A 27,784-nucleotide genomic window follows, 5' to 3' on the forward strand; every position below is an offset into this window, starting at 1 on the left:
CAGGTTCACATGTCAAGCTAAGAGAACTGCAGCTTTTCAACATGGTGGACAAAAATAACATTCTTTTATTTAGTTCTCCCTTAAAGATTTATTTAACATTACAAATGGTACAGAAGTCCTCTGCAAGCATAAGCACTGCTCTAGTGTAGATCTCCATCTCTACATGGTGCCAGTCAGTCATTTCTGGCACAATTTTTAGAAAAGTCTTTGCATTCCATTGTGCTGAGGCCAGAAGGCTATTTCCTGCGAAAGAGCTGCCAAACCTGACTGTGTTGCCCTCACCAAACCCGTTCCGGTTGAATATTCCAGTCAGGTGGTTTTGTTTGCAGTTTCTGCTGGCCACATTCCAAACAGGGTCAAACGTCAAGTAATGTTTCAATCCAGGGCCGAACTGAGACTGGAAAAACAACAATGGTTTGGTGTCGGTCCCATCCACATCCCTCAGTTCCTGGGGCTTTACCCACATAATGATTCTGTTTCTTAATGGAAACATTTACAAATTTGTCATGGTGTCATGCCTGTGTGTCTTTTACCCTAATCCTCACGCTCTGAAAACATGACAGATTATAAACGGAGGCAGTGACAGGGCCATTTGAAAAAAATCAGCAGCATACGGAAGTAAAAAAAACGGTGTATGTGGGTGGAAAGTAGTTTCCCTCGTTTCAAACACATGGATTTATCCAGATGTACTGTATCTGCCCAGTGTATGAGTCATTAGACAGTGTAGTGTGTAGCCTTTTGATGCAGAGAGAATCGCCTGCGATCCAACTTACTGTTTGCTGAAAACACTCATCATAACAACACTGCTATGCCATTACATGGAGTCTTAGGTAAAAAATGAAGTATTGCTCATTACCATTTCAGCAAAATAGAGATTCTGCATGAAAGTTTTTTTTTCAACTTTAAAATGGCCGCAAACTCACTGGTGGTTCATCATTATCATGTTATCGCACCAATGGCACTTTATAATTCACTTTGCCATTGCCAGTTGGCTATAACAGTACAAAGCAAGCTTAGAGTTAGTGATCCATATTTTGTACTGTAGTTCTTGATGATGAGCAATTCCGTTTGCAACCTGCAGGGCGAACAAGGACGGAAATCGTTTAGTATTGCTTGAAGGCCAATGTCACTCCCTCACCTCCACCTCCACCTCCTCCTCAGTCTCCCAGTCTGGGTCATGGCGGGCAGCAGAACTGGAGGTGCGGCCACGCGGGGCGGGAAGCGGTGGGGCTGGTCTTGAGGTACCACCAGAGCCTGGACGGAAGGGAGGTCGGGAGGAGGACAAGGAGGAAGAGGAAGAGGAAGGGAGACGGCCACTTCCTCTGCTGCTGGCTCTCTCATTCAGGAAGTCCACAGCCTGAGCGCGGGCCATATTGCTCTCGGCCAATGGGATCTCCTGTAGGGTACCTAGCTTCTTGTTGGATTTCATTGGAGCCCGCATCGACTGCACGAGTCTGGTTCTGGCAATGCGGTGATCTGCCTCGGATGTGGAGTCACCTGGAAAGAACACCAGAAAAGTGAGAGGTTATGGTTGAATTGGAAATGGTTTTTTGGAAATGTTTTGGATGATTGATTGATATTACAACCATTTCAGCTTTCTGAAAGCATTAGAACCCTTTGAATGAATATGTTTGGAAAGTCTTATAAGTAGAGTACAACATTCATAGATAGTGTTATTAATGTTTTGTACCATGTGCCATTAAGGGGAAATGAGCATCAAGACTTTCTCCTGGAGGAAGGGACAAGTACTTCTGTGATCTCGTCTGGGGAAATAAGGACGATTTATAAAATTAGTAAGGTATATATCTTATTTTTCATGGTAAACACAGTAAAGTAGCAATATCATTCTCATGAATATTTATTATAGGTACAACTGCTATGATTACATAAAAGCATGGGATAATTTATTTGAAATGTAAAATTCATGGTTATTGTTGCCTATAACTACACGCAGCTTTGCTGCACCACATAGTTTTACAACAAAACAACAGATTATGTAGGTCAAATTCAGTACAAGTTTGGAAAAAAGGATGATCAATAAAAAAGAAGAACAATAAAATCAATTTAGAACTATCTGTCTCTTACCGGTTCTCGGAGACTGCCAGGCCTCATGCTGCGTCGGATGCTTGAGTGTCTTCGGATCAAGATCTCCCTGGCCCGGCTGTTGTCAGGCAGAGCGTGCTTGCTGGTGTAATCCACTGTCTAATGGGAAATTGATGGAGAGTTTCAAGAATGTGAAATACTGAAGAAGATCTGGTTAGACCACTTTGACTTCAGTTGTCAGTTATGCCTCTGGGTTGTATAGCATCATTGCACCTGTTACAGCTCATAAAAGCAAATACATTTGTCAACCAATTAGCAATTATTTAACACATTGTGGTCTAATTACCTATACCCAATAAGTGACATCAGTTTATTTCCATATAGGGTATGCAACTATTCCTTTTATGGAGGTGTGATGTTGCATTTAAGTACTATTCTGTCAAAGGACATGAAAAGATCAACAAAATGCAGTATTGAAAGTCTGTACTCACCCTCTGTCTGATTTTATACATGTTCTTTGTCAGAAGGTCGTGCATGTTTTTCAAGTCAGTGGCCAAGAACTTCTTCTTTGGCTTATAAGATGCTTTCTTCTCTTCACTGAAATATCAAACATGGGAAAATATGTGAAAAATATACAACTGGAATACCAATGGCATGACAATGGCATTCCAGTGACCCCCACAACATGATCGGCTGTTGCTACATCAGCCCGGTGGTAGATATAGCTTAAATCTGGGAACCCGGGATTTAGTGCATTTCCCAACCCTTCCATATAATATATATTATATGGTCATATTATATTTGTCATTAAAGTCACTGTATGTGCCATTGCTGTAGCTCTCACAGTCTGATCACAATAGACATAAGTCAGTTAATCCATAAACTGGTCAAATCAACTTACTGCAGTGAGACAATGGAGGGTGCAGCGCTGATGTCAGCGTTGTGAGTGTCGAGCAGCTCCATGGCGTTGAGCAGCTCCATGCGCTTGTACAGAGCCACGATGCTGGACTCGGCACGGTGGTCCCTGATCAAGATCCTCCTCACAAACCTGTCATTGAACTTCTTGAACCTGAGAAGGAAAAAGGTTTCGGTGTTGAACGACATGAGAACTAATGCAACAATGCAATGCTACGCACAATGCGATGCACAGCCACAGTACAATAGGCATACAAATAAAGCAAACTTCTGAATTATTTTTGTTCGACACTATTGGGAAATGTGGATGGTTTTCTGAATGATTCTACTCATCGTGGTTCTTCAAGTTGTTCAAATTCTCAGATCATAATGTTCTATGTTGTGTCAAATGGTTCTTTAAAAGCACTATTAATATTTGAGGGTCTACAAAACATCCAAATATAGACAGTGTTGCTCTGAGGAACCACCACTGGGGTGCTGTTCCATACAGTAGAGTGTTCTCCTTACTTGTCCTTCCAGTAGTGCTGGCTCCATTGGCCACAGATATCCTCAACTCCTGCCATGGTGTGCTCCATGAGCTGTGAATAGAGCATGAACAAATATTGTTTATATATAAACGTAGGAAGTCTGGAGGAAGTCTGCAAGTGATTGACAGGTGTCATTATTGCTCCCGCCTTCACGCATATTTAAATCCCTCCTTCCCTCTTTCACCTGTCATGCGCGAAGTCTTCCCGAGTTGTCCCACCACCTCCTCTTACTCCTCTATTTCACTAGAACACCCAGCTACACTTCCTCTATACACATAGGAAGGGAAGCGGATCCTGCATGAGCTCCGTTTAAAGCATCCCAGGACTGAGGCCAGCTAACATGCCAAACATGCATACTGTACACCAGGCACTCAGGACAAACTCGTGAAATGACTGGTGCTAAATACGAATGGGCGGGAATGTGGCTTCTTCTTGCAGATGGACCAACTGATGGGCCTATTCATTCTTTGCTGAGGACACTCAACGACAATACAACAACCAACAACAAGACATTAGTGAGAATCTTAAGGAACAGAATATCAGTCTGGAGATAGTAAGGTTAAAACAGAGGCTCTGTGAGAAGGGGTTAACAACATACAAACTGTATGGAAGATGACAGACACATACAGACTTCATTGTGAGTGGGAGAGTGAAAAATGTGTAGAGCATACCCTTCTATGTACTTCCTCGCTGATGGTTTCCTGTTTGTGAGTCCTCCTAATGTCGACGAGCTTTTCTATGAGGGGTCTAATACTTATACCCTGTGTTGAAAACAATGATAAAACTTACATTTATGCACTATATTATTTACATTTCATCGTGACCAAGAGTCTCTTCCTCCCTTAAAGGTGGAGTATGTACATTTTTAAGTCATTTATTTTCAAATTTTATACCGACCATTCACAAATGTTTTTTACCACCACCATGAAGTTAAAAGTATTCATTATGACTTTGAAAATATATGGATCTTTTCCATGTCTGCCATTTTGAATTTACAGTAATAGACATCATTGGCATCAAAACTTTCTGTACTTTGGTCACACTAGTGTATATTAGTTTATAGAGATGCACCGGATCCTGATTTTTAGGATCCTGCCGGATACCGGATCCACTGCTTAAGATCCTGCCGGATCCGGAACCGGATACCGGATCCTACGAAAGAGTTGAAACACATAGGCTACTCACACTTTTTATCACCCCTTTTTATCACGTTGGCTCAAACTATTTTGACTGAAAAGCCTCGGCTACCGGATCCTGGATCCTGGAACCGGATCCGGACCCTGTGAAAAACAATATTATCCTGCCGGATCCGGAACCGGAACCGGATCCGGTGCATCTCTATTAGTTTATCATTGAGTAATATTCATGAAAAGATCAGATTTGAGATTGGGAAACATACATTTGAAAATAAAAGACAATTGATGCAGCTTCACAGCTATACAGTATGAACATTTTTATAGATGTCATTTAAACTAGTGTTTCTCAACTGGTGGGTCGGGACCCAAAGGTAGGTCGCAGAAGGGTCATCAGGGGGTCGTGGAGCTGTGGTGTAAAAATGTATAGTTCCCCCTTTTACAAAATTGAGACAAAATGCAGTAATGAATAAATTACTGCCATGACGATGTACTCCTACTAGTTGATAGACATATTGTATTGTATTGTTATACTTGTGATAATTACAATAAATTGAGCAGCACAACGTAATGTCCATAGAAAAGTGTGGGTCCCGAGATGATTCCAGTTAAGAACCACTAATTTAAACTACACATAAAAAGTAGGGTAAATATAACACAACTGTTCACAGACTGCTAGAGATTGCCTGCAAATAATACCTCGAGAAACATACAGTATAGTCTTGAGAAGCCATGCGTTGCATACTGCCTAGATGCCTACCAACCTGGATGAAGACAGTGAAGATGATGATGGCGATCGAGGCGGTGACAAAGAGCTTGCGGCGCTCAATAGTGTCGGGCAGCAGGAAGACGAGGGCAAAGCAAATTGCCCCTCGCAGGCCACCGTAGGCCAATCCAAACTGGTCCTGGTAGTTGAACGGAACAGTCCGGAACGGATTGATTATCTGGCTCAGCACCAGGATACCTGTCAGAGAATAATAATAAGGCCTTGGTTGCACATATGCAGAAGTGGAAATTTTGTATCCGTTTATGTAAAGGCAGCATGTGGATAAAAAGAAAAACATAATCGTCACAGTCATATTTTACAAATCTTCAGTTAAAACTCAATTCAAAATATCCTGTCCACTAAAAAAATCGATTGTCAATATTTCAGAGAAAACTTGTATGAATCCAGATAAAGTACGTACAAAAAACACTGTGGTGGAGAGTCAAATTATTCTAAGGATGGTCAAAATGGAGTCTGTAAAATTCTTCAGGCGGCCAGAGTAATTTCAACTCTACAGCTCCTAATATTTACACAATGTTGAGTAGAATTAACTCTGTTATTAAAAATTAACACTATTTTTGAATGGGAACAAATGTTATCTGAAACGGAGCTCATTTCAAATCTTTGTGAGTTACTATATTAACACTGTGTGGTAGGAGGGAGGGCAGAATAGACATTGAAATGAATGACACCTGACAGGTAGGTTTAGACTGAGGTTACAGGCAGAAATATTCGTAGACACTAATTAATGAGAAGATCACACCAAGTCAAAACCAATCGTTGTCAATTGATTCCAACATCTTGATTAAAAACCATGCCAACCCAACCCATGGTCTGGTCCATCATTTACACCAACCACAGAAAGCGAACGTTATATCATGTGTGCGTTTTTCTCCTTTGATCAATTCAGACAGTTCAAGGAATGAACCCGTTAGTCGCTAATGAATTGAATGCGCCACTTATTCCCCCCTGCATGGCTTAACGAACTGACTAACTAATCTGTGAATAATAGACAAGCTAATGGAGTGTGTCATTGTCACCTTACCAACAAGCCACTCCCCTCTAGATGAAGGTCCTTTTGGGTGCGTGTGTGTCTGTGTGTGTGTGTAGGTGTGTAAGTGTGTGTGTGTGTGTGTGTGTGTGTGTGTGTGTGTGTGTGTGTGTGTGTGTGTGTGTGTGTCTGTGTGTGTGTGTAGGTGTGTAAGTGTGTGTGTGTGTGTGTGTGTGTGTGTGTGTGCGTGTGTGTGTGTGGTAGCATGTGCATTGGCATGTACTGTATGTGCAGTGGCATGTATAGTATGCACACAGGTGCATGAATGTGTGTGTACAGTCTTAAGTGTATAGTATATGATCTTTAGGTTCGTTCCATCTGTGTGTGTGTGTGTGTGTGTGTGTGTGTGTGTGTGTGTGTGTGTGTGTGTGTGTGTGTGTGTGTGTGTGTGTGTGTGTGTGTGTGTGTGTGTGTGTGTGTGTGCGCGTGTGCGTGTGCGTGTTTGTGCGTCACTGTGTGCCATCATTGTGTCACCGTACCCAGGGCCGGATTAGCGCACAGGCTAGATATGGCTGCAGCCTAGGGTCCCCCACCAGTCAGGGGCCCCCTGACCGGCCAAAAGTGGAACATTGCAGAATTGTGACAAGATACAATATTGAAAAATTCATCCGTAATGTTGAGTGCACTTGGTAGACATGTTACCCTTACTTCCTAGCTCGTAGTTATGACACTCTCTATGTACATTTGTCACAAAATTTGCCTTCTAGGGGGCCCCACAGTAACCTGTAGCCTAGGGGCCCCGGGCCATCTTAATCCGGCCCTGACCGTACCCAGGCCTCTCCATATGAATGCCAAGATGACTGTGGCCAGGATGTAGCCCCAGTTCCACTCGCCCTCTATAGCAGAAGTGTGATGTTATATAATGCAATGTAATGTAAAGTAATGTACACGTAATGTAATGCAATGTAATGGAGTGTATCACCCTACCCAGGCCTCTTCTCTTAATGCGAAGATGAGGGTGATCATTATCTACCGTAGCCCCAGTTGCACTCACGCTCTGTAGCTGAGGTGTGACGTAATGTAATCCAATGTAATGTAATGTAATGTAATGTAATGGAGTGTCCATGGCATAGTGGTTAGAGAGGCAGACTTAAACTCAGAGGGTTGCAGGCTCGAATCCCACCCTAACCCATCCTCCCTACATCTCTCTTTCCATGGCTGAGGTACCATTGAACAAGGCACCTAACCCCACATTGCTCCAGGGACCGTAACCAATACCCTGTATCTAAATAGCTGTAAGTCAGCTAAGTGTAATGTCATGAGTCAATGGCCACGTTTACTGTACATGACGTTTTTAATTCCGAATTAATAATTCCGAATTAAACAGTTCCATCAAGTTTACATTGAACTTTCATTTAATTCTGAATTGTGAAGTGTTTACATGACCTTTCCAAAGCGGAATTAAGCTTCATTCAGAATTAAATTGAGTTAATTTGGAATTAAAGTTCTCATGTAAACGAGGCCACTGTGTGTGTCAGCGTACCCAGGCCTGTCCATATGAATGCGAAGAGCAGGGTGGCCAGGATGTAGCCCCAGTTCCTCTCGCACTCTGTAGCTGAAGTGTGACGTAATGTAATGTAATGTACACGTAATGTAATGGCTCCTAACCCCACATTGCTCCAGGGACTGTAACCAATACCCTGTATCTAAATACTTTGTAGCTGTAGGTCAGCTAAGTGTAACGTAAGGAGTGTAACTGTGTGCATCAGCGTACCCAGGCCTCTCCATATGAATGCAAAGAGGAGTGTGGCCAGGATGTAGCCCCAGTTCCACTCGTGCTCCGTGGTGATGGTGACCACCCCGAGGAAAAAGAAGATGAGCGTCTCGGAGATGGTGGCCAGCATCTTGATGACGTGGCGGATGGTGGTGCACGAACGCTGGGACACGTTGGCTTCCACATAGTAGCGCATGGTTAAGGCACACACCACGATACTAGATGGGAAAGAAGAGGAGTCATCGTCATTGTTACTATTGACTGTTACGACATACTGTATGATGGTACAGGAACACTTTGACACAATATCTTCCACGTCGTAGCGCATGGTTAGGGCACACACCACAATACTGTTATGGAAGAAGAGTCATAGTCATTGGTGATCATTACACTTTACTGTGTGTGTGTGTGTGTGTGTGTGTGTGTGGGGGGGGGGTCTATGCCCAGGCCAGGTCTGGCCTGCAGGTCGTCATTTAACCCTTTGATGTACTGTGTCTGTGTGTGTGTGTGTGTGTGTGTGTGTGTGTGTGTGTGTGTGTGTGTGTGTGTGTGTGTGTGTGTGTGTGTGTGTGTGTGTGTGTGTGTGTGTGTGTGTGTATGTGCGTGTACGTGTACGTGTACGTGTGTGTGTGTGTGTGTGTGTGTGTGTGTGTGTGTGTGTTTGTGTGTTTGTGTGTGTATGTGCGTGAACGTGTGTGCCTGTGCGTGTGTATCACACTTACGCCATAATGCTGGAGATAGCAAACAGCTCGGCGACCAGGTAGGCCAGGTAGCTGTACATGAGCACGAAGAGGGGCTCGATCTCGCGCACGCGGGAGGTGAAGCGCGAGGTGAACGCAGCGGCGATGCCGAACAGGAAGCCGAACAGGACGCCACCCAGGCCCACGACGAAGAAGCGAGCCACGCCCAGGAAAACGTCCACCGACTCCACCACAGTCATGTCCGCCACGAAGATGAACATGTTGTACAGCACCTACAGGAAGAAGAAGGAGATGGTGTCTTAGTGTATATGTGTATATTAGCCTGGTGTCTTAGCTAGTGGTGTGGATCGGCACTGCCCTCACGATCCGATTCGATCACGATTCGGGAGGTAGCGATCCGATCCGATTCAATTCTACAATGCATGGCAATGCATTATATTTCTACTGAAAGCAAAGCAAATGTTTCATCAGTCATGATGAGGCAATACAAGTAGTCTGGATCAGTCTGTATCAGTCTTGCAATGCTTTGAAGTACTTTTATTTAATTTAACATTCATTTGCTCTCGAAATATCCATGGAAGTAATTGAAATTGCCGCATTGATCCTGGAACTTGCCGCATCGATCCTGGATCGTCCATGCCCCGCATTGGATTGCATCGCCGAATCGATCGTTGTTGACACCACTAGTCTTAGCCTTATGTGTATATTATTTCACTGGATTGAAGTGATCTTGTTCTTGGAGGTTTTCTTGGTATTCATTGTGATGATTGTTTATTTGTATGATCATCACCTGTTATGAACAGCATAATAGAGCAGATATGACACAAAGCAAACATATGAAATACCACTTAACAAGTGACAAAATAGTCATCTTTACTTTTAGAGACTCAAAAGATATCTAAATTTCAAGCTCCAAAAAGATGATTTGCCTACATTTAAACCCTTTTTACTGAGATGACCTGGATAAATGATACATCTTGAATGAGGTAGCACTATTTAAAAAAGAAAATAGGCAATCCATTCTAATGCCAGCTATGCCTCCTTAGTGAGGGAAAGGTGAGGTTTCACTACACATACCATAGTGAAACTGACAGCTCTGAAAAAACAAAGCGTATTCATATTCACACAACACGTGATGATGATGTAATGGAGCTAGAAGGAGTTGGTTTCAAAGCATACACATCCCATGTAAATATTGGAGATTGAATACCCAAGTGCATCACAGCAGTCCTAGACTAAAGTCAAGTCACAAGTTAAGACGCATTTTACCAAGTCAAATCAAGTCACCTTGTATTCTATGCATGTTTTTTGGTCATAAATGTATTACCAACCCCACACTGCTATGCAAGCCCCCTTTGCCAGTTGCATTCTTAACAAACAATAGTAGGCCTATTGGTACTGGTTACGGTCAAATCATTTCATTTTCATATTTTTTAATGAAATATATTCTCACATAAAATTGCAAAAAATGGAATATGTAGACTTGACATGCCATCGAAGTCATTGCAAGCTAAAACTGTCTGAAATGTGAAATAGTCTGAAGTCAATAGCGTTCAAGACAGTCAAGTCCCAAGTAATTCTTAACATTGCCAAGTCAAGTATCAAATCAAGTCATTTGTGGCTCAAGTCTGACTCAAGCAACAAGTCTACATCTATGAAGTGTGTGACTCAAATAATGCACACTACCATGTGTATGTACATTTGCATTCATCCAGCCAAACGCATGAATTGATATATCAAGGGGGGCAATTTGCATATAACAAGTCTGGGGTGTGATTCTCAAAGTGCGAAGCAGCTAGTCTGTTAGCAATGTTGCATAGTAAATACTATAAAAGTTGCTAACTCTTGTGTCTCGAACGTTAGCACACAAAGTAACTACTGCTTGGAGTAATGTGCACTCTGAAGTAGTGGTGACTTTGAAAGTGAGGTGCCTCCTATCCGTATCTGGACAGTGAAGTTGAAGTACAGCTGGAGTAGATCCATTGAGTCCAGACATCACCTCAGCCACCCCAAGTAACACACAGCGCTAGTCTACTTCAGAGCGTGACTCCACCCATTAGCTAAACTTGTAGTACATATTTGACCACAAATGTGTCAATATCTTTTAATCCTGTGGTGCAAAAGCGATGAAAATCAATCGACATGCACACAAAGTGATGATACAGCTGTGAGAGTGTTCAGAACACAAATTCACGTCATGTCATTTGTTCGTGAAAAATAAACGTCATATCCTTGGAATCTGATGAATCCCACACTAATAATATACTTTTAGCTGTATGCCGATTGAATTGCGTCTCATTTCGATGTGTAATTTGTGAAATATTTAGATAAGAAAGTATTGGTTTCTCCCGGAAATGCGCTGGATTACGTGTCAACTACTTAAATTTTTTTTGGCGCGAATTTCATTTCATAGCCTAGGGGTATTTACGCTTGCCTATCAATGGGAAGACGCGAGCCACGCGGGTTCGAAACCAGTGTTCAGCATGTTGACAACAACTCGTGAAATCGTGTTTTGGACCCTACAGTGTAACACATTTTCCCTTGGCTGCACGTGTGTGTTGGTAATGCACAACATAAATTATCTATTTCTGCCAGATATTTCCAAAATTGTGGCACTGTAACCATGTGGATTCGAACCGGTGTGGCTTCTGTTTTCCCATTGGGATGCAAGCGTGAATACCACTAGGCTATGGAATGAAATCTGCGCGAAAATTTCTCAGGGATATGACACTTTAACAGACGATTTTCTGGGAGTAACCACAACTTTATTGTCCAAATATTTTACAAATTACACCTCGGAATGAAACGAAATCCAATCGGCATGCAGATAATACTGCATTATTGGTGCATTATTGGTGTCAGATTGTAATGCCACGGCCGTGTTTTTTCACAAAGAAATTACAAGGTGTGTTGTGGAGGAAACAGCGGAGTCACGGTGTCGTGACATCCAATCAAATGTGCTGGTGGTGGTTGTACATTATTGCTTTCTACTTCACGCACTGAATTTAGGAGGAAACAGCTGAATCATGACTCAGCAATCATGCATATCTCTTGTTGCTTCTTTGGTCACGCACTGCAATGCCAAGAAAGTAAGTAGCGGTGTGGACTCAGGAAAGCAGCCGCACTACTTTTGGCTTACTGTGGGAATAGTAAGGTTTCGAGAAATGCACGGATTTCGCCTTGAAGTAAGTAGATAACTACAAAGTACGTCTGTAGTTCAAAGCTAACGTTCCAGAATCGCACCCCTGTTGGTGGTGGAGTATGTTCTGTAGGTAGTTAAGTGGTGAGTATACGGTTGATCACAGTACATCCACCTTCACGTGTGATAACCACAACCCTGCACTGCATCTGTTGTGAGAGCAAGGAATGTGTAACCACTTAGAGAATGCAGTGTGACTAGGAGAGCATGTTCTCACACAGAAATAACTACAGTCGAACTAGGTTAGTGGGCTGTGTACCAATCCCCAGGGGTCACCATCAATAGGGGTTGTGGGTGTTTGTTGCGGTTGGGTAGGGTTATTCAGGGTGATTGCCATGGACATGGTGCCATCAAAATAACATTCTGGTTTGTGCCATGACATGATGTGAATTTCAAAGGGGAAAAAAAGGATTTCAGGTGTGTGGAGTTTTATTCTTACAAAAATGTGGGATGAGTTTTTGCCATGCACCTTGGGATGGGATGTGCACACTTTCCCTGCATAACTGAAGCCCACAGGTGACCCTCTTAGAGGAGACCCTGAATTATCATTACAGTCATTTAGTGTACAGCAGTGGTCTCCAAATGCCGGTCTGCAGGCCAGATCCGGTCCAGACATGGCAAACATTTGGCCCGTCATGAAATCGGAAACAAATGAGACATGCAGTATACTGTATGTGTCCTATCTGTGGCCATACGGCTGGGTGATTTGTTTGACCCTCAGCCTCATTTGTGCTACATAATTTGGCCCTTGAGGCCAATATTGGTGTACCACTGGTGTACAGTGTTCAGACACAGCCTCACACACACAACTTACCACAGTGACAGCATCATTGAACAGGCCCTCTCCAAAAATCACAATGAAGAGCTGCTCGTTGACACTGATGCTCTGAAACACGTTAATCACCGCCACGGGGTCCACGGCCGAGATGATGGAAGCAAACAACAGATTCTCCTGAAGATTGATATCCAGCACATTGAACGCCTCGATCTGGCATATGCCGTACAGCGACAGGCCGATGCCTATGGAGTTCCACAGCGTGCCCACCACGGCGTACCACATGACCGTGCCGGCGTTCTCGAAGAAGGGCCTGGTGGGCATGAAGTAGCCATTCTCCAGCACGATGGGCGGCAGCATGTACAGGAAGAAGACGTTGGACTCCAGGACGGCGGGCGGGTCCTCCTGGACGGCGTGCATGATGGCGCCCACAATCAGGCCAATGCTGATCAGCAGGCAGGACTCTGGGATCCAGATGGTGATCTTGTGGTACACATGGAAGCCTGGTGTTGGAAACATTAAGGAGGAGCGGGGAGGGGGGGAGGTCACAACATGAGAAAAAATAAGTTTCATCATATCTTTTTTCTTTGCCTACCATAGCGTATACAACATACTATACATGAATCCCTGTTAAAAGGATTACAAAAATACACAAAATACACAATACACAATAAGCATCAAGTTTGTTTTACTATAAATACTGTAATGTTAGCCTTCTCATTAGGATGCATTCTCAGAGCCCAGATATTGTCTTGTTTCTGTTTTAGTGAAATGCCTCTTGCTGCAGATGGGGTCGCCGGCGGGTCAATTCACTATTTGCTGAAAATACTCTTCTACATTATAACAATGACATTATGACATTACAGAGAGCCTTAAGTAACAGATTAAGACATAGCCATTACAATTTTGGTGACAGTAAAGTTATAACATAGGCTCTGCGCTAAGGGGTTAAATGGAATGTGTAAAACTGTGATGACTATCAGGCCGGTGACAAGGGAGAAACGGCACACAAACAGGAATGCTGCAGAACAAAACTAGAGAAAAAAAACTTCTGCCACACATTTGAGTCAGCTTTTTTTCTTAATCAGGCACAATAAGCTCACAAATCGTCTGACGGTTAAGTCACCTGACATACTAACCTATGTCAACCTAATCACCTCTGTGAACTTTGTTAACACAGGATCTTCACCTATAAATAAGGAGGAGGCAACATGATAATCAACATCTGTTAGCCTGGGGTTCAGAATACTATTTGAGTCTCTCCTCACCGATTTTGGCAAACGAGGCCAGTAAAATCCACAAAGTGATTTCAAACGGCAGCTGAATGCGTGGGTAATCCATGGTGAAAACGGGCAAGTTAGTCTTCTCATCTTCTGGGTATGCTTGTGCCGCATCATCCACAGGCTCGTGTGGTAGTGGGACTGCAGAGGGCTCATGGTCTGATGCAATTTCCCCATTGGCTGCCCATGGAACGAAGATAAACAGATAAATGATTGCAGCCTGTGTGAAACAACTGAAGTTCCTCATCTTGTGCTGTGATGAGCTCTTGGTGTTGTCTTGAAGCAACAAATTTTGCTACAAAAACTACACTGATATAAAAAAACACACATCAAAGTATTAAGTCGAAAGCATGTTGGTTTCTGTTCTGACTCTGGTATTGCACTGCATCTCCTGATCACTGTAAGTGACTAATGAAACCGCCCGGTAACTTCTCTCAGACGGCAGAAGAATCCAAATGTAACAGGTCACCTGGAACATGTTTGACTGCTCTGGGAGGAGTGTCAAAAGTGCAGGCCTGAATTCAGGTTTGTCAAGTTGTCTACTGGATTAGGTAGGATCCCACCTCGCCATTGTCACCAACCAGGCCTTTTGATTTTATTCTCAGCTATTTTAGGCCCAAACATTTCAGTAAGAACCCCCTTTTGCACTTCAGCATGATTTTGACAGGCAGACAGACAGACAGACAGACACACACACACACACACACACACACACACACACACACACACACACACACACACACACACACACACACACACACACACACACACGCACGCACGCACACACGCATCCACACACAAACACACACCTCCCCATATTATTTTTTTTCAATTTGAAACTCATAAGGAAATCAACTACATTTAGCCTACTGACCATTATATGAATACTGCTTATAACAAATTATGGAATTATGTTCACTCACTGTTCAGCTCACTGTTCACCTGTCACTATGTTTTTACCATTTTATGTAAAGCACCCTCAGTCTTCAACCCAGACAGGAATCCAGACTCCTAGTTTGGGAACCAGTGCATAAGGAAATGTATCCATTTTGAAACATGTCACTCAACATGTTGTATGTCCCCTTTGACCTCAGCATGATGGTTGGTTGCAATGTTACTCTATGCCCATCAGATGGCGGTAGAGTCTACAGAATCAAAGAACATGTCAGACATTAGCATAAGTTTTATCCTTATCATGTCATTTTGATATTTTGCTGTTGTTGTTGTTGTTTTTGTTGTAGTTGTTGTTTATTTCTTCTCTCTACTTGAGAGCTGAAGGGGTGTATAATTGTGGGATGTGAGATGTATAATTGATGGCTTGTGGTTATGGATCTTGGGCTGTTGTCAAGATAGAGGCTAAAACACAAGGGCCTCAAGCCAGAGCGATAGCGGCTCTGCCTGAAGCCAATTGTCTCTTACAGGGTGCCACTCTCCAAAAGGAGGATGACACAACATGATGAGCTCATTGTACCATTTAATGTTATAAATATAAATGCAATAGACCTTCATTAACCCATTTGAGTCTTAAGAGAGTTGACGTAGGCAAAGTCTCTATACTGTAGCCTATAACAGAATTGATCATAATTTGGCCTACAGTAAATACAGCAGAATGCTTCCTTTGACCATGGATATGGTGAACTGACCAATTAGGAGGATAGGCTTATATTTGGTAGGTCTAGGATTCTTCAGTTGGCTTAAACAACACTGCCAAGTGCCACCTCTGTCATAGTCAGAGCTATTATCACACCAAAATGACACACTAAATAAACAATGCCCTTTTGACACCATCCATATAGGGCCGACTAGGCCTTGTTTACTTTAGGATGCTGATGCTGATGCTGAGCTTCACAAATCATCCCAAAATAAATTTTCGAATTAGGCCTACCTTGTTTTATGGACCCTACAAATGAATTGTAGGCTATGTATGTTTTTTTTTCACTGGCACGTGTAGATGATGCGAATTTCTCACACACGGGTGACCGTGTGCCAGTTCCAGGCTGTATGTTGGTCTGTGTTTATAGTTTTCAGGCTGGAGAGAGATGCATTTCACTCAGGCACGTGCTGTTGCAGGCACAACGTGCTTGAAGTGGGAGGAGGATTTCTCAGCGACACCCCTACGTCACCGAAAGGCAGGGCGAGTCTGTTACTGCAGAGAGACCAAGCAGCGGGCGAAATAATGTTGCTGCTCGTATGAAAGATTGAAGAAGTATTTGGACACTAAGACATGGATTAATATTGTGCCTTGTTGAAAGGTAAGCATGTGCCTGATATCTGTTGCTGGTTTGGGAGCCGAAAACTGCTGCGTTGTCGTATAAACAACCGGCATTCGTATGTTCTCAAGCGTTGTTTACTGTAGCAAAAGATTGCCAGTGTCTTGCCGCAACAAAGAGAAGTTATATGTTCAAGTTTCTAGGTTCTTCCTTACTTCGCTCGAAGTCAGCTTTTGTTGTCACGAGCACGAAATCGTCGCAAAGACTGTGTAATCGATATAGCCTACCATAAATCCATCGGCGGGCAGGCAAACGGTCCTGTGCTAAGTTAACTTGCTACCTTCTTATCATTTGGAAAGGGTCATATGCTCCTTTATAAGTGCACTGCTGACATGTTGCAGACAAGGTAGTCTAGTTGCTACTTCATGGAGAGTAGTTCTATTCAAGATAGGCTCTGTTTTGAAGTGTGTCGCAGTTTCTACTCGAGATACAGTGGAGAAAATAAGCTACAACTGCCCTGTTGTCGGCTTTGGTCACCAAGTGAAATTCTTCATTGTGTTCATGTGTAAATGGATTGTGTAAATCACATCATCTGCAATACTCAGCCTGGCTCTGGCACGGAAATGAAGATTGATGTTACAAGTTGGTCGGTTGACGGATGTGCCATATCAAAACAGACAGCTGAGATGGGCTAGGGCAGGAATATGAAAGTGGGATGGTGAACTCAAGTGGTACCCCAGCCAAGCTGCAAAGAGGCAGCTCTGTGTCAATGCCAACTCCATGAGCAGAGCAGAGCCAAGCTGGATTGATGCTCCAATATCAGTTACTAGGCCAGGACCAAGGATAGAGCTCTAGTACAGAGTCAGTTGCACTAGTGTATTCATGTTTTGTGAAATATATGGACTACTGTGGTTGACACTGTTTGGTGACATTGGACGTACTACAGTTGGAATATTAGCTACATAGAAATTAAGCAAATCAATACGACATCCTGGATAAAGTCTTACAGACTGTTGCCTTTGGCTCAGCCTTTTGTAGTGAAGTAGGCTCTCTACAGACTTCTATGAAGTATGTAAATATAGACCATGACAGATTTTCCCTCACTTTTTCCTTTTTTGTGAATAATTAGCTCAAGATATTTTTCTCCTTTCATCTGAGCGATATAAAGTGAACCATGTTTATGCACTCGATTGGACCAGTTTAAATTAAGTTTCAATTACAGTTTCCTTGTCAATTGCTATGCTGATGAAGTAACTTTTAGAGTGAGGCTCTAATCCGGTAGTTTTCAAAGTGGGGCCCAGGGACCGGTGTTAGGGGGTCCACGGCAAGTTGGAAGAAAAAGTACAACAAAACCCAAAAAAACTAATCTAAAACAAAAATGGGGGGTCACGTATGGGAACTCTTGCTCTAGTCTACAGTTTGCCCTTCATATCTAACTAAGATTGAGGAATGAGCTAGTTCTTTTTGAGCTTCTTCAAATCCCAAGTCCAGCTGCATACAGCATTGCTCTTCTGAATACCTTGATCAGGACGAATGAGAATCTTCACAGACATACAACAAGCTTGTTTACCATTGTACACATGAATGGAGCCATCAAGATGGACACATTTGGAAACAGGAACCTTTGGGGTGTTGTTTTGATTATGTATAATCACTATCAATTATTAATAGGGGTGTCAGTGGAAAATGGACATTCTAGTGATGGCCAAGGTCTCAGCGTTGATAGTTACTGCACTCAAAGCTTGAGGAGCAGGAAGACTGGGGAACAAGCAAGGAAGTAGAGTGTGCTTCTGCACGTGATGAAGTCAGAAGTGCAGTCCCAGTCCCAGTGCAGTTCCACAGTTGTGCACTCATGGTTGAATTATGAATCACTGTGTTGCATAACAGTTTGTTGTCTTTACTTTTGGTGGTAGTTGAAGTGCTATAACTGGATATCTCCTCAATGATGGGTCGTTGTTAATCATTTATAAACCTGCTGTATCCATGTACTATTATAGTTTTGCTATTTGAGTTGGTTAAGGTGCGTGTGGGTGTTGTGTGCAATGGGCAATGGTTCACCATGCAACTAGTGCAGTGCAGAGTTTAAGTTTAAAGGAGTTTTGAAACCAAGCTGAGTCATATCCAGCTTCAGCATTGTCAAAGAGATTAAATAACCGCACACATATTGAGTAGGAATGTTTATTCTGGACTAATGGAGTAGGCATTACACATCAGTGAAGATTGATTGTCATTCATCCAGGTCATAGTCAAGGGTAAGTTACAAGCAGTGGCAATTGCAAACAGGGCCCCAGAGCAAAACACTGATATGGCCCCACATAATAGCATGCCTAGGCTATAATGGGGTCCCCCAGCATAAGGTGGGTCCTGGTTACAAACAACTCGTATGTGAAAGGTGAAATGTCCACAATCTCCAAGGAGAGGCCCAGCTGTTTACAAACTGCTTACTCCTGTTGCCATTTTTAATCCAATACTCCAATACATCCGTACCCTTCTGGCTCTGGCTTATTGGATCACTGTCTGATTCGTATCCTGCATATTGACTCTTTTTGTCTTCCTGTGCAGAGCCACTGTCCAAAAAACCTGCAATAATTTCAGTGATCGATCTGCCGAGCCAAACGTTGACCATGAGAGAACATGAGACAACCCAGCAGCTGCCAGAGGCAATGCTACAACTGCAGCCCTGTATTAACTCAATGTGAAGTTTTACTGTACGTATGCGGGATGACTGTAATAGACCAACAGCAGCACAGAGATTAAACAAAAACCACCCAGCAAACCCTTATACTGTTTCTTACAGACTGCTGGAATATGAGCCAGCAGTACTGTAGCAAGATGCAATGCTAGCAAGATGCAATGCTGTAACAGCAGTCCTCTATTCACACTCAAGGTGAGGCTTTACTGTAAATTGAACAGTAGTAAGCTCAGACCAAGAGAACTTGGGGTTTTTACTGTACGTGGGGCTGTAGGAGACCAAGAGCAGCTCAGAGAGCAGACAAAAAACAACCACTGTGTCTAGCCCAACCGCCTACTGGTTAACGCAAGCCCTGTATTACTGCCGCTTCACGCTATACTGAATAACAACAGAGATGCTTTGTAGCAGGGCCTCTGACCGCACGGGACCCGGGAAAAGTCCTCTAAAACGGGCCCCCCTCTCAATACACACAATGTAATGAGAACCCCGTTTTGGGCCCCACCAGTGACACAACCTCCTTCCTTGTCAGCTTCCCTGGTTTGTAGTGCAGGTGTGTAAAGATGATGTTGGATCGGGTTTCGGGTTTTACTTTCAGTTTTACAACCAGACTAAATGTTGAATCTTGTTCTTTTTTTTTTAGGTTGCAGACGGGATTTTTTTGTTGCCGTTTTAAACAAGCTATTGGTCTTACGTGATAACTTTGTCCTTGTCTGTGTGGTAGAAGAAACTAGTGGTAGAAGAAATTTGAAAAGCAGAAGTAGGCAAAGAGTCTCTGAGCATTGCTCTGCACACATGTGCGTTCAGAAGGAAGAAGTGGTCTAATGGCTAGGCCTTGCTTTTTATTTTAAACATGTGCTGACGTTTCAGCTGGTGAGGAGACTGGATGTGACTGTGCTGGATTTGACTGGACTACCTGGTGCTTGAAAGGTATCACAAGAAAGCCTACTACACATCAGTTCCTTTCCTACTATTTTTTTTGTTATTTTGCTATTTTGCCTTGTGGAAAAAAAGGGGCTACATATCCTCAATTCTGTATTTTCCTTCCGAGATAGCGGATAACAGGAGATTTGAATACCTGATGCTTGCAAAAAGCAGTATAGTGCTTTGAAATCATCAGTTTTGTCAGTTTTCTCACTGAATGGGTCACTCAATCTCTTGGCGCTCTGATGAGTGCTGCCAATCAGCCACAGAGAAGTAGGTTAGCCTGCTACTGTAGTGCTATACCAGACTTGGCTTTTTCAGGGACGTGTCAAGGATAGTCACACTTCTCATTGACCGTGTTAATTTGCTCTTCCTGATAGTTCTATAGTTGGCAACAGCATTGGTCATGCAGACATGATTCATCGCGGAAAAGTTCTCAAAAATTGTTTGAGAGGGTTTTAGTATATGAGGAACTGTTGCTTGGGTTTAACCCTGTCAGCATGGTCACAAAGTGCTGATCTTTTTCTTTCTTTCTTTCTTTCTTTCTTTCTTTCTTTCTTTCTTTCTTTCTTTCTTTCTTTCTTTCTTTCTTTCTTTGCTGAGTTGGGGGAAGACCAGGGTTAGGCCTAGTTGATACCAGTGAATGAAGGAGGATGAGTCATTTGTTACCATTATTGGCCCATTTTCTACCCTCATCCTGTGTGAAGACTCTGGGTCCTCCTTACCATGTCTGTTGACGCTAATGTGCTGCAGTCACTCTTTTTTTTTAAACGGAAATGCTGTGTTGACATGACTTTTAATCCATAAGACATTTTCCTGTTTATCTTACCTCATGTAGTGAGTCGTTAGGAAGCATAACTTGAGGAGGAGTAGTGTTCACTATAATAGGACTATTTATTTCTTAACAAAGGTTGTGACATTGTGAAGGCATTTGCAATTGCCACTGAGAGAAATTAACAAATTGTTTTCTTGCACACTCAAGCATGGGTGAGTCACTTCCTGTTTTGTTCAGAGTATAGGAAACACTGCAAGGCTTCAAAGACACACTTCACCCTGAACCTTTAAGTGCTTCAGGTGGAGTGCTGCACGCTTCTGGAGAGCAAAGAGTTACAATATCAAGCAGTTACTTTGATTGGGTTCATGAAGATTACAGTACAGACAGACTCTGCCACTTCTTTCCACATCTAAGAGGTTACAGGAGTCAGATATCCTCTCTGACGCAAACCTTTTGATAGTCTATTGGTTTTTTTTATTAGTATTTTTTATTAGCTTTTTGGATCTTTATTTTGATAGGACACTTTGTGAGAGGAGACAGGAAGCGAGAAGGAGACCGGTCGTGGGGGGTTGAATAGGGGTGTAAATAATATCGAAATGTAACTTATCGATATATCGCTAATATTCTGATGATTGAATGAAATTGCATCGTATCGTGGGGCATTCTTAAGTATCAAAAATGATCAAATTGCTGGCCCCTGCCCAATAACTTAATAGAAGTGGAAAAGTAATTGGGATAAAAATCTAATCGAATCCTATCGTATCGTATCGTGGGGCATTCTTAAGTATCGAAAATAATTTAATCATATCGCATCGAATAATAAGATATCGATATTGAATCGTATCGTCATGGAGGCTGTGATTTATACCCCTAGGGTTGAACCTGTGTCCGACAGTGTGGTGCTTTAAGCCACATGCAATGCCGGATAGGCTGTTATATGAAGTTCAATTCAATTCCATTAAGCTTACAGTTGGAGCTCTGGGAAAAGAGTCTCTCCCCAACACTCTCACTGACCACCGATACGATTCCAAAGTTAGCAACACTGGACCAAGTTTATGTGTTTTAGATTTTAGGCTGAGTCCTGTCCTGTCCCCAAAACCTCACAGGTTGTCAGGAAGATTCCAGATTATAGATGAGTGATGGGGTTGGATGGTATTTTGGAAATTGTATCAAGGATATATTGTATAGGCATTGCAAACCACCTGCTGAATGATTTTCAACACTGCTGTACTGTTGCTCAAACCAGAAGGCTCTACTTGTTACAAAAGTAAAGTTTTGATAACAAAATTAGGCCTTGAAGTTCCCTTCAGGTCTGCTCTGCTGATGATACTGGCTATTTATAAGCTTAACAGTCATGATTCATGATGTTAATAAATAAACACATTCTTATCTCCAATCTAGCCTAGCCTGCTGGCTGACCTAATAGCTGAAGCCATCTTTATTATGCTGCCTACTGTTAGTGTCCTAAAGGAGAGAAATGTGTCCTCTATGCTGCGCAACACTGGACTCGGGGTGCTGTGTGCTGTGTGCCTCGTGTTTGTATCCCATTAGGACAGTGGTTCCCAAACTTTTTCAAAGGGAACTCCCTGTTGGACCTAAGAAAGTTTTCGCAAGATTTTGCTAGATTTTCCATTTAGTTTGGCTACTAATATTCATATACCTTTGCAGGAAAAGCAAATAAATCTACTAACCATTCAAGTGAATATGGTTACAACAACCAATTGATGGAATTGTTAGGCGTTAGCTGTGTGGATTTCACATTTCTTATGCAAAGTCCCCCGCAGTACCCCCAAGAGCCCCCTAGGGGTCCTGACCCCCAGTTTGGGAACCATTGCCTTAGGACAAGGCCTACTTATACATCCATAGCGGCCAAAGGGGGGGAGGGAGGATGAGGGAAGAGTGCCTGGCTATTTCCATATGAAAAGCTTACATCTGTTGTGGCTTTCTAAAGGAAATTATTTATGCCTCCGAGTCTGAGTTATCGTCCCCTCTCGGTCCTGTGTTTTTTAGCAGCCATTTATTGTACAAAGAACTAACACATCATTTAAGCCTCAAAGCTTATAGTGGTGCGAACACACAGATCCCATTTTTAGTGCAATAGTTTTTCTTTAACTGCTTTTATGTAGTAGCAGTTAAAACTGCATTACTCACTTATTGCAAATGGACATCTCTGCCATTGAGTTTTACGCTGATGGACAATAGAAGTCTTTTGTCTAGAAGTTAACAAAAATTGGAAAGAGCTTGATCTTGTCTTTGTTAGACCATTTGACGAAAACATTTTATATCCTTAAGTATCGTGAAGCCTGTGTAATAACCAGAGATTCTAAGAGTATATTATCCCGTCTCTCTGGTATAACATTGGTCCAAGGAGGACTCTCCCCTGAGGCATGGTCTGGCTAAAAAGGCTGTCTGCTGCCAAGGGAAGAGGGATTGGCAAGGGAGGGTGAAAACATGGAGATGTCAGCTTAGGAGAAATGTCTTTGTGACATGATTAGCCATTCAACTTAGGTCTCTGTAGAGATACCCCTTTTAAGTTGACTTAAATAAAGCAAAATAAAATAACATGAACTGAAATCAATGTCGATGTGAAGAGTTTGTGGTATAGAAACCTCAGAGCAGCGTGGACATGCTGCAGAAGAGAAATCTGCTGGTTTCAAGATTCATGATTTGAATTAATAGGAAATGTCAAAGACAGCAGCTACTGCCATTTAGTGACAAGTTCCGCGTGTCTTTGTATGCCCATCCCAATATGTCCATCAAGATCTGAAAACTGATGTTATCTGATACCAATAACATCCTCTGTACGAGGTTTTTGTTCTTCATATCAAGAGTGACCGTCAACTCACCCTAGAGAGATAATGCCAATGGACTAAGAGCCTACATGTTATTTATAGTGTGTACTTTTATATAGTGTATTTTAGTACTGAATAATGTTTCCTGTTCATGTTTTATAGTGTTTCTATTCTGTAGGACTATACACGACACCAGTGATTCTCAAAGTGTGGTCCGGGGACCACTGGTGGTCCACGAGGGGATTTCTACTTTGCCAAGACAAGCTAGCAGTTGGCTTCATTTGTAACATTATTACAAAGCTAAACATAGCCAAAGTGTTATTTTTACCGCAATAAGTCATGCTTGTAATGTGAATAAAAAGTAAGTTAAGTGATCTGCATCAAAATTAGCAGTGTCAAATTAGCCCTGAACATTTTAAGGGGGACAAAGTGGTCCTCAGTCTGAAAAAGTTTAAGATACACTGCACTACACCAAGACTAGGTATCAGCATTCATCTGTCCTGTCCTGTCAAGTTGCCTACACACCCACACCAGAAACCCTGCAGGAAGTTGAGCATGAAGGCTATTGTGTTCCATGCTCAGTTCACTGGTTTTCTCAGTGGTTATGTAATTTAGGTCAGTTTTCTGTCAGTTGCTTCATAGCATCTACCACAGTTTTGCAGACTTCAGTTACAGTATGCAGGTGTGGAAATGTGTATTTTTAGTCATTGCCATCTGTTCTTTGCTATCGCCAATCTTTGAATTTGATTATTTATGCAAATAGTGAAAGAACATATTTGCTTACTGCTGCTTGCTGCGACAAGTGAAATGGTTGCTTCAAATTTTTTCGATCCAAGCTTGATGTTTTAGTTTTACTATATAATATCAGTGTCCATTCCAGAGACTCTTGGTTCTCCATTAGGCCAGAAGTCTTCTGGATGAGAGGTGAGACATCTGTTGCCAGTGCCACTGAATTCAGATGGGCCAGTCGGTGGAAAAGACTGAATTACATCATAACAACATTGCTATGACAATACAGAGAGTGTTGAGTATAAGATTAAGACTTCATCTTACGGTTTTGGTGAAAATTAGGTTATAAATGACGTTCTATGCAGAGGGGTTGAGCCCCAAAATGAGTCTGGCCACTTGCAGCTCGGCTCTTTAGAACAGTGTTTCTCAACCAGGGTGCCGGGGCACCCTGGTGTGCCGCAGGCCTCCCTCAGGGGTGCCGCGGAAAGGTGGCTGATAAATAAATGATATACTATAATACATATTTGTCTATATTAATAAATGAATGCTTAGTCAGTGGAATCTTTCATCTACCATTTGCGCACAATGAAGTAAATTTAGGTCGCCTCAGTAAGCTGCAACTTTGAACTGGGTTGTGTGACATCTCCAAATGTGTTACTTTTCTAAGCTTGTGTGGTATCGGATGCGATGCCATGTTACGGCTTGTCGGTTTGGGGTGCCTAATGAATTGAAAGGGTGCCTCGCCTAAAAAAAAGATTGAGAAACACTGCTTTAGAACATGGCCGGTATGAATGAGGATGAGGATATTTGCGCAGACATACCAATTACAATCTATTTTTATATAGTGCTGCAGTGAGAAAATATTAGCTTACAAATGCCTTTTTATTGTATGTTGTCAATGAAAACAAACAGTAGTTCAGACAGTTTATTGCGGTTATAAACAAGAACAACCAGAGATGGAAGCCTGCTCCCCCTGGCCCCAATGCTCGGTGCACATGATGTTGTGTGCGAGTTTGCTGAAGTGTAGGACTCTGTGTGCGTATGGGTCCCCCTACAGGCGACACACACAGAGCTGCCCACAGGTTATGAGATTTGAAGCTTTTGAGTTTTCCCCAAAGGTCAAATACGAGACCTGAAGACCTTATCATTGCATTACATGCAGTTAGACATACTGTATGATGGCACAAAAGTATAGATGAAAGTATCAACTGTTAATTGCAAACATTCTTGGAAGAATGGAGTATACAGGCATTGATTTCATGCAATACCGCAATTCAAATCTCTCACACCCTTTTTCGGTACTTTTGCAGCTACTTAGTTGGAAGTGATAAGATCTGGTTGGTTGGGTGAAACCTGTTGCCATAAAAAGCTGAGTATTTTACATAAGTAGAAAATGCATTGAGAAGGACGCACAGCAAAAGCGTGGTGGAAATACTGAGGCATGGCCCTTCCGCCCAGCAGACTGACACGGCCTGCTGCAGCAGTTGTTGCCGTGTGGGTGTCAGGCGTTTGATGAGAGAGTCAGTGTCAACTCTGAGGGTTGCTTGCTGCCATGGTTACTGTACGCACCCCCCACCCCAACCCCCCACCCCTCAGTCTCCTCTGTGAAACTGAGAACCAGTGGGATGTCTCCAGCATAAAGTTTCAAAGTATTTTTTTTCCAACTTTGCAATGAATGTTTGCAAGATCATTTGCAGTGGTTTATCGACGTGCAACAGGGTGAAAGGGGCCTTCTGGATTTGTTTTTGCCGTCCTCCATAGACTGTAATTACATTAGATAGAGTTTGGAGGAGTTCAGCATCATATCCCTGTAATTCTCCATGAGAGGCACATCCGCCTCCAACCTGTAGGATGTGCGGAGATGAAATCCTGTTTTTTATTTTAATGAAGAAGTGCACTCAACTAACCAAAAAAAAAAAACAAGAACTGCAGTCGAGGCTTCTACAACAAACGGCGATGAAATCTAGTCCACTTGGTATTGGTGTGTAAACGCTTGGCTATTTGGCTGGCTATGAGTAGCTGAGAATTTCTCTTGAAGAGAACCGAGCCTGGCCTTTTATGGTCAGTCATCAGGGGCATCAGTAGGCTCTTAAGCCCCTTCATCCTCCTCCACTGTTTAGGATACAATTGCCCTCCTTTTTCCACTTGCACTGCAGAAAACCCTCTGTGTAGCCAGTCACTACCACTTCTATTGTGCCTAGGGATGCAAATTATCGATTAATTCATTAATCATAAGTTGATAGTCTTATCGATCGACTTACGATTAATTGATAAGCAGCGTTTTCCCCCCGAAATCTCAATGTTTCTCGAAAAAAGAACCTACTAAATCTAAAAAATGTAATTAAAAATTGAGATAAAATACCACATTTAAATTAATTCTATTTCAATTCTTTAATCCAAAGGTGATTTAAATATTCCCACTATTCACACCCCTCTTCACACACACTCTTCACATGCCCATTTCACCTGGGTCTCTTGTTGGTCGAATTGCGATTAATGTTTTTTTTACTTCTATTAAAATGTGGTAACTAGTAAGCTTAGCTTGTACCAATATTTTCCATGCTATAGTCAGTGTTCAGGACAAAATGATAACATATATGAGGATGTACAGTAAGATATGTCGTCTTTTTTCCCATTGTGTACATGACTCTTAGAAAACCTCAGTGCAGCAGCAACCACAGTTATTAATATGACAACTTCCTCTTTTTTGTGACATATCCATCAAATGTGTATATAAAATGTGATGAGTAATGCTGTATTTCGACACCATCCTCCTTATGGGTGATTTGCCCATAACACTAGTCACTGAGTCCACCTACAGTATGACCTTTTGTACCAGACGATACTTAACTTAAAACTGAACATCTGGGTAAGATCTCCATTCTACGCATATGTAGCAGACATGCAGTAGGTGGGACTCACAAAAAATAGGGTATTTCGTCCGGACGTGCCTACGTCACTAGTGATGCACATCCTCGTTGCTGAACTGCAGTGGGCACTGCAATGGGACTCAATAGTTCCAGACCATTTCAAACAAGCGATTTAGGATTAGGTTTAGTAATGGTTAGGTTAGGTTTAGGGTTAAGGTTAGGTTTAGGGTTAAGGTTAAGGTTAAGGTTAAGGTTAGGTTTAGGGTTAAGATTAGGGACGGTTCGGGACGGTAGGGACGGTTGTCATGGCGAAGAATCAAACGTCGTCGGCAACAAGGGCGCGCATCACTATTGTGACGTAGGCACGTAATACCGCCTCCAGACGAAACACCCTAGAATTTCATTGTCCCTACAGTAGGTAGGGGGCATAACAATTCTGTTTCCACAATCACCAGCCTAATTTAATGTGCAATTTAATCTGAAGCACACATACAACACAAACATATGATGCGTGTGCTTCCCCCATTCAGTCCTCCATGCTATGACCCGTGGGCAGTGTTAAGAGTAAAGTAACAACCTCAGACGAAGGCCCACCTGATGAAGGCCCAACCGGGAACCCGGTTGACAAAAGGTGGAATAATTGCAGAATCGTGACAAGAGACAGCATTGAAAAATGTTGCCTGCAAACATC

The 27,784-nt window shown here is 42.5% G+C and overlaps 2 protein-coding genes across 6 annotated transcripts in view; one reads left to right on the top strand and one right to left on the bottom strand.

The window, feature by feature from the left end:
- Positions 1 to 45: 45 nt before the first annotated feature.
- Positions 46 to 14,522, bottom strand: LOC134459297 (sodium/hydrogen exchanger 2-like). Its single transcript, XM_063211603.1, has 12 exons — positions 14,093 to 14,522; positions 12,864 to 13,327; positions 8,872 to 9,122; positions 8,150 to 8,367; positions 5,383 to 5,582; positions 4,157 to 4,246; positions 3,466 to 3,536; positions 2,945 to 3,112; positions 2,535 to 2,640; positions 2,086 to 2,202; positions 1,691 to 1,763; positions 46 to 1,497 (listed from the first exon to the last, which is right to left on the bottom strand). Exons 1-12 carry the CDS (start codon positions 14,349 to 14,351, stop codon positions 1,127 to 1,129), a joined length of 2,388 nt encoding a protein of 795 aa, XP_063067673.1. The 5' UTR covers positions 14,352 to 14,522; the 3' UTR covers positions 46 to 1,126.
- Positions 14,523 to 16,245: 1,723 nt separating this feature from the next.
- The window catches only part of inpp4ab (inositol polyphosphate-4-phosphatase type I Ab), a 74,237-nt gene continuing 62,698 nt past the window's right edge, over positions 16,246 to 27,784 (top strand). For all 5 annotated transcript variants that reach the window (XM_063211606.1, XM_063211608.1, XM_063211609.1 and 2 more), the window contains exon 1: positions 16,246 to 16,356. The gene's annotated coding sequence lies outside the window, so the exon portion shown is untranslated. The remainder of the gene's footprint in view (positions 16,357 to 27,784) is intronic.

Source organism: Engraulis encrasicolus, chromosome 12 (assembly GCF_034702125.1).
Source record: "Engraulis encrasicolus isolate BLACKSEA-1 chromosome 12, IST_EnEncr_1.0, whole genome shotgun sequence".
Taxonomy (NCBI): domain Eukaryota; kingdom Metazoa; phylum Chordata; class Actinopteri; order Clupeiformes; family Engraulidae; genus Engraulis; species Engraulis encrasicolus.